The following is a 13,312-nucleotide window of genomic DNA, read 5'->3' on the forward strand; positions in this document are numbered from 1 at the left end:
AGAATTAAAACAGCAGGATTTTCTGTATTTTGAATAGTTAATAGCGTCAAACTGCACCCATACAAAAATGCTAAAATTAAGCAGGAGATTAAGGAGACAATATACAACATAACCAGCACTGCAAGGAATAACTGTTTTCAGTGTTAATCTAACTATCATTTAGTCACTTAATCATTAAGTCAACCTGCTTATGCTCCTGACCAGACAATTAAAAACCAAAAGGGATTTTTGAGGATTTGAAGACCAGTGCCCTGGTTATTAATGAAAATAAGACTAAGGAGCTGGTTATTGAGAGCCACAGGCCCTGTCATTATTTTCCACCTGTTCTGTTTAATGATCAGCCTGTGGAAGTTGTAGAGGAGTTCAAATATGCAGGAATCTTTGTCGATTGCACTCTAGGTTTCGAAGCCAATACTGAATACATTTTTTAAAAAGCACTGGAGTGCTTGTATCTAATCAGGAAATTGGACTCATATTATACAAGCAAGAGCATTTTTGAGACTGTCTACAGAGGTCTTGCAATAAGTCTTTTAACTTTTAGTATGTGCACACAGTATGGACACCTGGGGTCTAAGAACAAGGACAGACTAACCAGGATTACACAGCCAGTAAAATTATTGGGAAAGAACAGAAACAACTGGAGTAGACACTCAGAATGCAGGTGAAACAGAAAGCTCAACAAATTGTATCTGGTCATTTACAGAAAGATACCAAATGCAACAACTCTGTTGAACTCATAAGCATCATTCACACAGGAATCATGTCCGTTATCGTTGTTTGTACTGTGCATGTTGTGCTAATTTTATTACTGTATTTATTGTTTGTGAATTACAATGATGTATTTTAAGCAGCCTGTGAAGACAAAGGCAGATTTCCACATCTACGGTCAATAAAGGTCATTATTATTATAACTGTTGTTATTATTATTATCATAATCATTATTATTATTATCTTCCTTTCATATTTATTTCAAATTTCAGTACAAGCCTGTGATCATGCACACATACACATCAGACAGCATTTGCAAATAATCATTGGTATTTTTGATAAAATGGATTTATTTTGGATTAGTACATCGACTAATAAGTATTTTCTGGTGTTTGCCAGTTATAAGTTACCAGTTTAACATTCCCAGTTCAACATTTTATACATTTAGTTAACAGGTGCACAAAAGATAATCCAATTTTTTTGTATTTCAATTCAAATCATTGGTTGTCTGCAAATACTATGACAGGTAGACAGAGAGTGGAATGAATGAAGTTTAGAAAATTTGTAATTATTTTTTAAAAAAATGTGCAAACAGGGGGGAAGGAAGCTGGGTCATGGGAAGTTGAGAAAGAAATGTACTGAAGAATTGATCACCTTGGTTAGGTAGCTTTCTATCTATGCTGTCTTTACACATAACTACATTTATGCCAGGACTGAGAGCTTTCATTTATAAAATACAGATATTAGTCACTGCATACAGCTTTCTTTTCCAAGGGCAGCAGTCACCTTGGCAAACAGATGCCTGGACAGTATTCTGAATCTAAAAAGATGGCATATTCTGCTCCATTGTGGCAAACAGCTGTCATTTCTGCCATGAAATTGTTAGATCACGATCAACATTTCCAGTAAGTTTTTGCACTGCTTGTAAGATACAAACGTACTTAATTCATTCTTTGTATCTGGATAAAAAGGGAGTAAGTGCTTTTAGAAGACAGATAAAGTGAGTGAGCGTTACTAATCCTCCACTGGTGGTGTTTTCCTCACTGAAGTGCTTTCTCCTCTCCTGCTGACTGCAGCACACTGCCTTCCACCCAAGCCTTTGGGTCTGATAAAACAGAGACATTGGCCAGAGATATGGAAAAGGTGCCACAACTCTACCCTCTGCTGGGACTGGGATTCACACCCAGCATCATCAAAGTGAAAAAATCTCGGTTTCAGCATTGTTTAACCATCACTTTGACACATATATGAAGCATATCGTGCGATTAAGATATTAATGGAGAATAGCGAGAGTAGTGAATGGGTTAGGTTGGTTTAAGGTCTGGGATAAGCAGGAATTTACAGCTGCTGGTGAGGTTAATTCAGGCTACGGTATCATCATCCTTTCCAAATGAGGGCAGCCTCCATCCCTCCATCTCTCCCTCCCTCCCTCCTCAGCATCCTTCCTTTTGCTGCTTCACCGCATTAGCAGCCATCGGCTAAACGGGGACTAAACTCCGTCCTTAACCTGACCACTTGGCTGTCGGCTTCGTAGGGTATATGAAAAGTAAGACACTGGTTACTACTGGGAAAAACGAGAGCTGTATGTATGTGTGGTTGTCAGAGGCGTTACGACTTGCCTGCTATCAATTACAGTTACTTTAGCAAGCTAGCTAGCGGCTAACGTTAGCAAAAAAAAAAAAAAAAAAAACAAATGTCATAGTACTACTCCAACTGCGGCGCATTTTGGCTCCTGAAGCCACTGTGAGAGCATTTAAAATGAACTTTTCAAGCTCACCCTTGTTTCCATTTTGCCTTTTAGATGCCCAGTGTCACGGTGAAAGATGTCAACCAGCAGGAGTTTGTCAGGGCTCTGTCAGCTTTCCTCAAAAAGTAAGTAAAGCTCAAAACCAGATTGGTGTCCACCTGTCAATCACCCAGGCTGACTGACCCTAATAAAGGGGCAAAAACATAGAGTTGACTCTAGGGCGATGAGAAAATCCATCAGATTTATTTATTATTATTTTTTTTTCATTTTTCAGACTTTACTGTTTACGATTAACAGAGAAGTAATTTTTTGATAAAAGTTTTTTTTTGTTTGTTTGTTTGTTTTTTTTTATATTTGAGATTGAGATTCCTCATGAGATTTCAAGAGCATAATAATTAACCACAACTTTAAAAATGTATTGGTAATGCTTACATATATTTGAGTGTATTTATTGATTTCAGAATCCCTTATTTATTTCATTTTAAACATGTCTCCATGTCCAAGGAGTAGTATACTGCCTCATTCAGTCCTTAGTCTAATCTTCAATCTTACCTAAATCACATAATAAATAACACCTAGGCATTGATATTTTAGGAATAAAAAAATACAGTAATAAATATGTGTTACAAAATACACACAGTAGATGAATAAAATCCCATTTTCCTGTGCCATATGTTGTTTGAGCTAATGGCTCTCTCAGTTGATTCATCACATCAAATGGTAATTGATTTTTCAGGTCTGGCAAACTGAAGGTCCCAGAGTGGGTTGACACGGTGAAGCTTGCCAGGCACAAGGAGCTAGCTCCTTGTGATGACAACTGGTTTTACACAAGAGCAGGTTTGTCACACTGGAAGTGTTTGGTGAGCTCATCTGCAGCAGCTATAATAGTTGGTTAAGTTGAAATGCTAAAAATCTGTAGATTCCGGCTTCTTTAATATTAGGACCCCATACAGATATTTTTAAGAGCAACTAGTTTATAAAATTTAGTTCTGGGAAAACCCATCTGATTGTGTGATTTTGCACTACATAAAACATCTCCATGTCCTGACACATACAGCAAATGTGACTTCACCAAATCATACATGTGGAATTATTAACATTTTCCCAGACAGCCATCTGATAATTTCAAGAATTCCTGCTGGTCTCTGGACCTCATTTTAGGAACCTATGTTGTATATGATAACACACACACTGTGTAATATTGGTCCTTCCTATCAGGTTTTCCACAACTGGTACAGTATATACTGTAAAAGTATATGCACACAAGCCTCCCTCAGCTGCTGTGTATGTTATCTACTCAGGCTTACTGACCTGACAATAGCATAAGAGTCTACAGAGAAGAATTTCATACATTTGATAAGTTGGAATGTTTGATTTCATGTCTTTGGGCTGAACAAGTCAGGAGCGTTTCAGACGATAAAACAGGGACATATTGTAAAGTATATGTCATACTGTTTGTCCGTCTCACCAGCATCCACAGCCCGTCACTTGTACCTGCGAGGAGGGGTTGGCGTGGGCTCCATGATCAAGATCTATGGAGGGCGCCAGAGGAACGGTGTATGCCCCGCCCACTTCAGCGTGGGCTCCAGGAATGTGGCAAGGAAGGTCCTCCAGGCTCTGGAGGGCCTCAAGATGGTTGAGAAGGACCCCAGTGGGTAAGAGATGGGGATGCTGGGTATGAGACTGTAATGTGGTGACCTGAATAAGTAATGGATGTTTTTTTTATTAACATTTGCTACAGTGGACGGAGACTTACCCCTCAGGGCCAGAGAGATCTGGATAGGATCGCAGGACAGGTGGGTTGTTACTGCAGTAACTGCAGTCTATTTATGGACATTTTACTGTTATCCTGTCCAAGGTGACCTTTGCATATATTATTTCAGTAATTACTTAAATGAAAGTCAATGACGATTATACTTTAAGGAGCAGCTGAACTCTCAGTTTTAGTTTAAATACATCCCCTTTATATGTAATAAAATTTATTCAAATCCAGATTGTAATCCCTTTGTGCATCAGGGATAAGTTTATTTTTTTTTTTTTTTCTGGTCTGAAGGACAGAATATTTTGAAATGTCATTTTAGTGAGCACTAGACTGAGACCAGAATCAATTGTTACTATTATAAAGTAACTATACATTTAATTATTTTAAATACGTTTAAATTACGTTTAAATTACTTGTCATAACTAACTTAAAGTGTTTTTTTTTTAATTTTTAGAACACATTTTAAACAAAAAGATAAGAATAGTTATCCACCATTTACAATCCACGAATGTGTAGCATAGGAGTGGCTCCCTCTTGTGTTCTGTATCAGTTATTGCCATATTGACAATGGTTAAACTAAAACTGCTTTAATGATTTGCATTTTTGTAGTCAAGTTAAATATTAACAGTCTTTCCAACCCTAAATAATTTTTATGACCAGTGCACATGCTTTCCTGTTTGATATGGCTGCATGACTGTCCCTACTGCTCTCTGTCTTTATCTCTGTATGTTTAGGTTGCCTCAGCAAACAAAAAACAGCGAAGTTTACAGAGCGCCATCTGAGGAACGCATGCAAAGAATCCAGACGAGTGAAATGCAGTTATGCCTTTCTGCTTATTTACTCAAGTCTGCGTATTTCCCTTATCACTCTTGTGCCCACATTACAAAAGGCATTTCATAGAGATGTGTCTATAGTATGCATGTGTCTATAGTACAGTAAGTACAAATTACATATTATACACAGATGTTTGAAAGTCATTGTGAATTTCAACACAACAGTGGTGTTGTGGCAGCAAAGCACAGGAGCACAAGAATGCAGTATTTCCAAGCAAAAGCATTTTAATGTTGTTTTGCCAACAACTGTGAAACACAATGGAAAAAACACAACAAATGAAATGGATGCTAAAGTAGCCTCTTATTTATTTATTCAGTTATTTGTCTTCAGTGTTGGTTACAGAACATTATGCTTAAACATTTTATTTATGAGATGTATATGAATGACATGATAAACCACAAGGTGTTCTAAATAAACTGAGTATGAGTACTGAGTGCGGAGCTGTAGTGTCAGCTTGCATCTGGATGTATGGGTGACTGTGTCTTTAGTTGCTGCGCATAACATTGCTGATCCAGCTGTTGTAGCGGCACACGCGGGCATAGACACTAGGGTGTCCCTGCATGGCGCAGTCATAACCCCAGGACACGACTCCCTGCAGCTGACCGCTGCAAACCAGAGGACCACCAGAGTCTCCCTGCAAACACAGGCAGAAGAAGGACAGGGGTTTAAATGTTAATGTAAATGCTCACACAGCATATTTTGTCATCTTTAGCACATTCTGTAACTCAAGAGCAATTATATGTTATAATTAAAATTATAATAACAGTACACCAAGTTGAAAGGCAGTGTTTTGCTGCCCTCTCTCGTTGAAAGTCTCAAGCTTGTTTCACCTTTGGGTGCGGTCAGAACTGTGCTTTGTTGCATCTGCAACCACCTAACACTGTTGTCACAGGGTCCTGGACTATAACCTATAACCTGGAGGGTCTGTGTTGGATGGATCAAATTTTCTTTCACAATATAAGAAAAAAAAAAACTATATATTGTCATATTAAATTTTATGGAAACACTTTATAACTAAAGTAATTAGATAGAGATGTCTTTTTGCAGTTAATCCAGTGGATTGAATAACCAATAAATCAAGTCATCACATAGATTGAAAGTTCCTGTAATTCCAGTGCTGCCGTTGAGCTGTCGTGTACACAGATTTACAACCAGAGACTTTAAAGTGATATTCACCAACAGCTGAAAACAGTACTGAAAAAGCTAAAGGGAAGATAATTTTCATCTCATGATATATAGCAGCATATTGCCCAGTCATACACAATAATACACTAATATCAACAATCTAGTATGATAAAACCACTACGTCAAAAGATATTAACTACATAATGTATTACTGGTGTAGGTGGTTGTGAGTTGGGTATTCAAAGTCAATTACTCATAGAAATGAAGTAACTTACTGTTTTACTGCTATATTAATGTACCGTTTAATGATCATCGCATTACACATTGAGTATCCTGCCATATATGCCTTTAGTAGACCGTTTCTTTAATCTTTACACATCATTACAATTACACTGATCATAAAGCATTAAATAAACTAGGAGAAGAGACATGTTCAGAAGGTTAATGTGTCTCTTGCAATACTGTTGCATCTTCTTCCTGCATTCACAGCAGTGGTAGTGGTGTAGGGGTAATTCAAAAACTGGGTATTCAAGGGTATTAAGGGTATTAGAGCAGATATATGCATAATTTGCATTTAAGAAGTAGAACCAATGCTCAGTGAAAAATAATAGCTGCACTGTGTACTTTTGTGTGCTCAGTACCACACCAGAGTCACAGACTGCTTGCACTGCGGGAAGGTGATGCACCGTCATGTGCCACCTCACTCCCTGCGTGTTCATTTTGGTTTAGTCCAACTCACTTGGCAGCTGCTGGCGCCTCCATGCATGAATCCAGAGCAAAGCATGTTCTCAGTGAAGAGGTGGGGGTAGGCATTCCTGCAGATCCTGTCATCGATGATGGGCTGCCTCAGGCACTGCAGCCTGTCGGGGAAGTTGCCTGGGGAGCAGGAAGGCAGGTCTCACTTTCTGGACCAATGTATAAATACTGTATTTACTCTGTATCACATGAATATAATGAGTTTTTAAGTATGATATGAGTAATGTTGTGATGAGATGACTAACTGATTTGCCAATGGAAAATTGATTTACTCCCATTTTGGTAATTAATCCTTCATTTATCAGGTAAAAAATGCCAAATGTTTAGTGATTGCCACCTCTGAAGGTTTGCAGCTTTTCCTCTGTTTTGCATCATTGTAAACTAAAAAGCCTTGGGTTTGGAACCACTTGTCAAACAAAAGAGGCAATTTATAGATGTCACTTTGGGATCTGGAGATTCATTTTCTCACATTTTATGGACTAAACAATAAATTGATTAATCAGTAACACTGACACTAAAAATAAATAACATAATTTGATGCAGCTTTAATTTGATGGACACCTTAATTATGATACATAGAGCTGCATGTCAGTGCAAGGCTGCAAAACAAACATTGGGCCTTAGTTGACACAAAATGTCTGATATGTATGAGTAAAAATGAAATGCGTCCCTACACATCTGTCACTAAGACTTGAGACTAAGACTAAGATTATGGTGTGCAGGGGCTATTCTTGAAATCTCAACACAAATTAAATGCATTGAATGCACTTTTTCTGTGTTTAAGAGTTACTCCAGCTATGAAGTATTAAACCTCCATAAAACTGCCAAAGCTAAACCTTGCTGGTTATAGCAGTACATTCCTTCAAATAATAAGGCTCATCTCTTATGATCAGGACTCACTCACAGCCACACCGTGACAAGGTTAGGCTCTTCAGGGTTGCTGCTGTCTATCATTTCTGTTTTCCTTACCTCAGTGAGGTATGATTCACCCTATATCATCATTTTTGAACACACTTGCAACCTCTCTTCACTCCACTTCCTTGTGTTTTAGTTTTTCAGACTCAACTTACTGCCGTTGGCAGACATGTTGCCCCACCCGGACACCAGGCAGTTCTCATCGGCCACGGGGCAGCGGGAGGGCAGGGACACAGTCTGGACGTAGCTGTTGAGGGTGGCAGGGCGGCTCAGTTTGATCAGCATGATGTCATTGTCCAGGTTGTAGCTGTTGTACTGTGGGTGCTTAATCATCTTGGCACCATCAATCCACTGCTCGGTGCCCTCATTCACAGCGATGTTGTGCTCACCCAGACGGACCTGGATACGACTGGTGGAGGTAATGAAAAACAATGACTTCTGCATCATTTTGATCATCATGAGCCTATGGATCATTTTCTGAACAGCAGCCAGAGTAGCTTCACTTACAAAACATCTGTCAAAAGCCACCATGAGCCTCTTGTCATACCAGAGGCTGAAACAGCCAAACTCTGAGTGTATCACATCAAGCAAGGATATTTTTTATTTATTATAAATGACATTTAAAATTGGTAATAAAAGGATTGTGTTATTTCTTCTTCCAAAGATCACATAGTCATGCTTTAAGTATATCACAAATGAACCTACTTGTCTTACTTTGGAAATGTGGGCATCTGCTGAGTGACAAATTAGCACAAGCAGTTGAGAGATTTTCAAGCTGCTTTTTGCTGCATTTTAAATCCTGCAAAAGTTTGTCTCAAAATGTAAGTCTTTAAGTACAGTGTGCATTACAAGTGAGTGGGCTAACGACACTCAGCTGCAAACCAATAAAACCCTGGTATTAATGCACTGATGATCCCAGTGCTTTGATATGATTCAATTTAAAGCCGCTCTCCGATCAAAAATGTGTCGGGCATGTGCAGAGTTTGCTGTTTTAACATTAATCTGCTGAAAGGGGAAACTTTCTCTGTGCTCACCTTAAATCTCAGGTTAAAATGTGCCCGTGCATCATAACTACTTTTAAAGCCATGCAACTTGAACAAATCTGATGAGAAAACTCCCAATGCACTTACACTGCTCATGGACTTGTCGTTGAAGTAGCTAAACCTTTCAAATGAATGTATGCCTTAAATGCGTCTGGAGGTGGTCTTAAATGTACATTTCGGACAAATTCCTTAGTAAAGCATGTAAGGTGATGCAGAACGTGATTTCCTGTACTTACGACTTGTAGCAGTGGGCAGCGGACACAACCCACTGGCTGGAGATGAGGGATCCACCGCAGAAGTGGTATCCAGCGTTCAGAGACACCTGGTAGGGAACAGAGTGTCTGGGACACTCATACCCTCCAACAATCTTATCATCCTCAGCTGCAGCAACTGTAACAGCATATAATGTATCGTATAACATATGAAAAAACCTATAAATACAAGGGTATACAAAAAATCTCCACAAAATATAAAGAGTGGTACATGATTCAACATTTATCTTAATAAAACAAGTGCATGAATTTACCAAGTTTATATTTCAAAAGAGAAAAGAATAAAATTGGTTAGTGTCTTACACGCTGCTCCAAGTAGAGCGAGGAATACCAGGGCCTTCATGGTGGCAATCGCTGAATGTAAGTGAAAGCCCACACTGTAACTCCTTATATACACCTGTCCTGCACTTTACATTACCAACTTTCTCAAGGTCAAAAGGCAAAACTGTTCTGGGAAAGAGCCACATGGCTGAAAGCAACAGCAAGACCTTGAGATAAAAACCATCAGGTCACTTAATGGAATTTCTGATTAAAGTGTTCCTCTTCTGACAGTTATGCAACCAGCAATTATGTAATTTCAATGAAGACTACATATGCATAAGCAAAGAGGCAACTGTGGAACTTATCATCAAAAACACCTTTATTGCAGAGGATGTTTTAGACTCCAGCAACAATTTGTCCTAAAACAGATGTTGCATTTCCTATAGTGTGTTTATTTGCAGTGTTATTTTATTCTATTTTATTTCATGGTATGGTGTCAGCGTCAGCAACATAGATTTTGTCTTTGCCAGGGAATATTTGTATTTGTATTTAAATGTTTTATTCTTTCTTTGCTTTCTTTTTGCATAGCTGACTAAATGGCCAGTAGTTTATTGATTTTGCTTGTATTTTTTCTCCTGACAGTGATGCAGACGACACAATGTAATGCTGAAAATGCTGATTCCACAATTCAGATTTTTTGATCAATTATCATAATTGTCTTCTAGTTTTATGACGCATTTGTTATAATCTATAATTTGTAATATTGATGCATTGTGATGTACATTCATGAGTGTCTTTATGAATGTTCACACAAGAATCACAAATATTTTAATTTTATTCATTTAATATATACTGAATGGTGAAAACACTGGCAAAAGAAAATTCTGAACATTTCAAATTTTTATTGAACATAAATAAAAAAAACTGCAGATAAAAAAATATTTAACAGGTTTAGAAATTCTTTATACAACTATATACAGGTAACGATTCATTGTGAGTCGATAAAGTAACAAAGCTTTACGTGTTAAATTCAATTATTAATCCTAAAAAACAAAATATACATCCACAGCACTCAGCCTTCAGCCTGAAGTTTAGGACCATATCTACATCCATGAGCTGGGTGGAGTTTAACGCAGGAGGAAACGGGCCAGAAAAGAAAAGAAAAGAAAAAAAAAAAAAAAAAAAAACATGGCCACCTATACTCACAAAATAATTGCAGGCATAATAGTAAATCAGTGTTTAATAGTATTAATCTTGGTTGTTTTCATACAATAAAGACGTAATGATTAGAAAGATTGAACGAGGAAATGAGGACACAGTTTTTCCATCAAATGTGTTGTGTAATTAAATTAAATGTTGATTCATAACACCTTTGAGGTAGTACACCAGTGAGAGACAAAAAAATAGGAAGAAGAGGGTGCAAAAAAGAAAAGACTAACCTTGGATCATTACTCAGCAATAGCTTCAGTGGTATTAGTCAGCCTTCACTTACTAACAGAAAGTTAAAAGCTCAAACACATTTATTTCCATCAGCTTGTTGAATATACATTTATTGTTCAAATATACAAAAATACAAAAAGATTTATAAGGAACTGAGCAGAGCAAGATCAATATATTCGGAAACTCCCTCATAGACCTTAAAATCCACAAACGGCACAGATGAACAAATAAAGAACAGACTGTTATAGTGGGATAAAAGCATTTAGGTCACAGCATGTCTGCTGTTACAAATAAAAACAAGACATTTCAACTGACTGAATGGGGAGAAAGGTTTGGGTGACTATGTTAAAACTACCTTTTAGGGTAAATGTCACCAGCACCTAAAACACCAGAGTCCCTGTGGTATCCAGAGTGACATTAAAATGTAGCTGCAGTACAATGTACATGAGGTGCTTTCAGTCAAATGTGTTTGTATTGTTCTGAAATAAAATTAGTCTCGTCTGCTGTGACACCGGTACTGCCAGAGAGGGTCTTGTCAAAGTAAGGTGCTCAATGAAATAAATTCTCCTCATCCTTCTCTGAGACCTCGTATTTACAAAGACACCAGCATAATAATGGTTCCCTCTTTAAACAGTTCTTTAAATAACTACAATCAGGTTATTTTAGTTCACACCGTTTGTAGCTGGTGGTAATCACCTCCCTGCTGTTGTTTAGCCCCGGTTCCAGCAAAGAACAACTGATGACAAATTTGACAATGTAAAACTGAAAGAGTGTGGTGTATGAGATGGTCAAAGAGTACATATTTTTCCAAGGAAAAAAAATACCAACAATCCAGCAGTCTGAAACTGTATAAATAGTCTTCATCCCGAGCTTTGACATATGGCTCTAATCTGGTTCCTGTGACTGCTAACATCACTTCAGAGGACAGAAAATAAAAAAATGCATTCTGTCCTCACCCAGTTTTTAAATTAAGCTTCCAATGAAGATCAGTGTCTGTGTGTATCAGCAACCTCGCTCTTATGGCTACGATACAACAGTCGCCTTCATTCAACTCATCAAAGTCCACCTACTAAGTTCAAGTGCATCAAACAAGATGGCTATTGGTGCGTGGTGTGCATGTGTGTGTGATGCTGTACTAATTCAGGAAGCGTCGACAGCGTCTCGTCCCGCAATTGCAGTGCAGCTTGTTGTCCTCATCCTCGATGGGGAACTTGTAGTCATACGTGAGCTCTTCTCCTCGGTAGATCTTCCTCAGGGCAAAGATGACGATGTGCTTGCGGCCGTCCACGTTGATGACGCGAGAGTAGCAGTTTGGCTCACATGAGTGGTTGATGAAACGAGCTGCATTTCCTTGCATCGTCGCGTCCACCACGTCAAAGTCGTCGATTCGGAACATGTAGCAGCCGATGCCCTGATGGAGAGTGATTGAACAACAGACTTAAAAACTGCTGTCACATTTTGACCACATTCAACTGCTTAATGGTTTGTTGTGTGTGCAGTGGTTTGTTTTTGCTAAAAGCAAATATTTAGGGTCATTTTATTTATTTTTATTTTTTTTAGAATATTTTCAAATCCAGAAATATGTTTTAATCCATTTTAACAGAAATGCTTAAAAAGGTACCGGTAGGTCACATCAGTTAAATACAAATGAACACGCAAAATAATCAGGTAGAGACTGGACCCAAATGCCAAGCCCCTTAAGTCAAAACGCACCAAGATAGGACTGCAGACCTCAGTCATTTCTGTGAAAATGTATTGAAATCCCAGACCCTGTAAACCCACCTCAAATTACTTTTCTGGACAGTTCTTAAGCACTGATACTGACAAGGTGGACAATATCTGCAAGTGTTTCTGCTTCACTTAGTGTTACGGCTTCACTTTTCACTTTATATGTGCCGCTTAACACTCAATATTTTATTCACACCAAACCCTCAACCAAGGACACACATTGTAGGTGGATGAAAACCCAACCTTTGCCTGTCTCTCTGCAGATTATGACAAACAGATACAAATGATTCAGCATATGCGGCCTCTGTATGTGCAGTACCGAGCCTCACTGCATCAATGAACTTGCACGTCAAAAATGTAAAAAACAAACGGTCACAGAAATAAATATGGGAGGCTACATTATCATTGTTAATGTTATTCCTTTCTTTTACATCACGTAATTCATACTGCAATAGACCAGGGGTTTTCAAAGATCTTCCCAGGGGAGCGTGGGAGATTTGCAGGGGGGAGTGCAGAGGAGGAGGTAAAGACAAACATGCAACAGGAGACAAAAGGGACAGGTGCATGCAGAATCTTCTAAAAAAAAAAAAAAAAGTGAAGATTGACCACTCAAGTAAGCAGTTAACTTATACAGATCAATAAATTCAATCCATTAGAAATGATGAAAAAGACTCCTTACAACTCCAGAACTTACCTGAAACTCATCACATTTTGAAGTTTT

At 38.2% G+C, this 13,312-nt stretch overlaps 3 protein-coding genes and 1 long non-coding RNA gene across 7 annotated transcripts in view; 1 reads left to right on the forward strand and 3 right to left on the reverse strand.

Moving 5' to 3' along the window:
* LOC139634656 (uncharacterized) overlaps positions 1 to 3,124 on the reverse strand; it is a 28,600-nt gene extending 25,476 nt beyond the window's left edge. The window contains exon 1 of one of the 2 annotated variants that reach the window (XR_011694016.1): positions 2,486 to 3,124. This is a non-coding gene — a long non-coding RNA (uncharacterized lncRNA). The remainder of the gene's footprint in view (positions 1 to 2,485) is intronic. The other variant, XR_011694015.1, reaches the window with a different exon arrangement.
* Positions 1,950 to 5,485, forward strand: LOC139634655 (small ribosomal subunit protein eS19). Its single transcript, XM_071501247.1, has 6 exons — positions 1,950 to 2,254; positions 2,510 to 2,580; positions 3,192 to 3,292; positions 3,927 to 4,110; positions 4,197 to 4,251; positions 4,952 to 5,485. Exons 2-6 carry the CDS (start codon positions 2,510 to 2,512, stop codon positions 4,997 to 4,999), a joined length of 459 nt encoding a protein of 152 aa, XP_071357348.1. The 5' UTR covers positions 1,950 to 2,254; the 3' UTR covers positions 5,000 to 5,485.
* Positions 5,333 to 9,556, reverse strand: LOC139634654 (trypsin-3-like). Its single transcript, XM_071501246.1, has 5 exons — positions 9,466 to 9,556; positions 9,127 to 9,280; positions 8,003 to 8,256; positions 6,916 to 7,052; positions 5,333 to 5,685 (listed from the first exon to the last, which is right to left on the reverse strand). Exons 1-5 carry the CDS (start codon positions 9,503 to 9,505, stop codon positions 5,536 to 5,538), a joined length of 735 nt encoding a protein of 244 aa, XP_071357347.1. The 5' UTR covers positions 9,506 to 9,556; the 3' UTR covers positions 5,333 to 5,535.
* Positions 9,557 to 10,952: 1,396 nt separating this feature from the next.
* Positions 10,953 to 13,312, reverse strand: part of kmt2ba (lysine (K)-specific methyltransferase 2Ba) — a 29,365-nt gene continuing 27,005 nt past the window's right edge. For all 3 annotated transcript variants that reach the window (XM_071501244.1, XM_071501243.1, XM_071501245.1), the window contains exon 36: positions 10,953 to 12,274. In XM_071501244.1, coding sequence (XP_071357345.1) covers positions 11,999 to 12,274 — 276 coding nt within the window. In that variant the 3' untranslated portion in view covers positions 10,953 to 11,998. The remainder of the gene's footprint in view (positions 12,275 to 13,312) is intronic.

The sequence above is a fragment of the Trachinotus anak genome, unplaced genomic scaffold (genome assembly GCF_046630095.1).
Source record: "Trachinotus anak isolate AG129_WGS33_773 ecotype Australia unplaced genomic scaffold, CSIRO_AGI_Tana_v1 ptg000016l, whole genome shotgun sequence".
Classification (NCBI taxonomy): domain Eukaryota; kingdom Metazoa; phylum Chordata; class Actinopteri; order Carangiformes; family Carangidae; genus Trachinotus; species Trachinotus anak.

Coding starts and splice junctions, on each gene's coding strand:
- LOC139634655 (XM_071501247.1), top strand. CDS start 2,510: ATGCCCAGTGTCACGGTGAAAGATGTCAACCAGCAGGAGTTTGTCAGG. Junction 2,581..3,191: donor CTGTCAGCTTTCCTCAAAAA/GTAAGTAAAGCT, acceptor TTGATTTTTCAG/GTCTGGCAAACTGAAGGTCC. Junction 4,252..4,951: donor TGGATAGGATCGCAGGACAG/GTGGGTTGTTAC, acceptor CTGTATGTTTAG/GTTGCCTCAGCAAACAAAAA.
- LOC139634654 (XM_071501246.1), bottom strand. CDS start 9,505: ATGAAGGCCCTGGTATTCCTCGCTCTACTTGGAGCAGCGT. Junction 7,053..8,002: donor CAACATGTCTGCCAACGGCA/GTAAGTTGAGTC, acceptor CCTGCTCCCCAG/GCAACTTCCCCGACAGGCTG. Junction 5,686..6,915: donor GAGGCGCCAGCAGCTGCCAA/GTGAGTTGGACT, acceptor CTGTGTTTGCAG/GGAGACTCTGGTGGTCCTCT.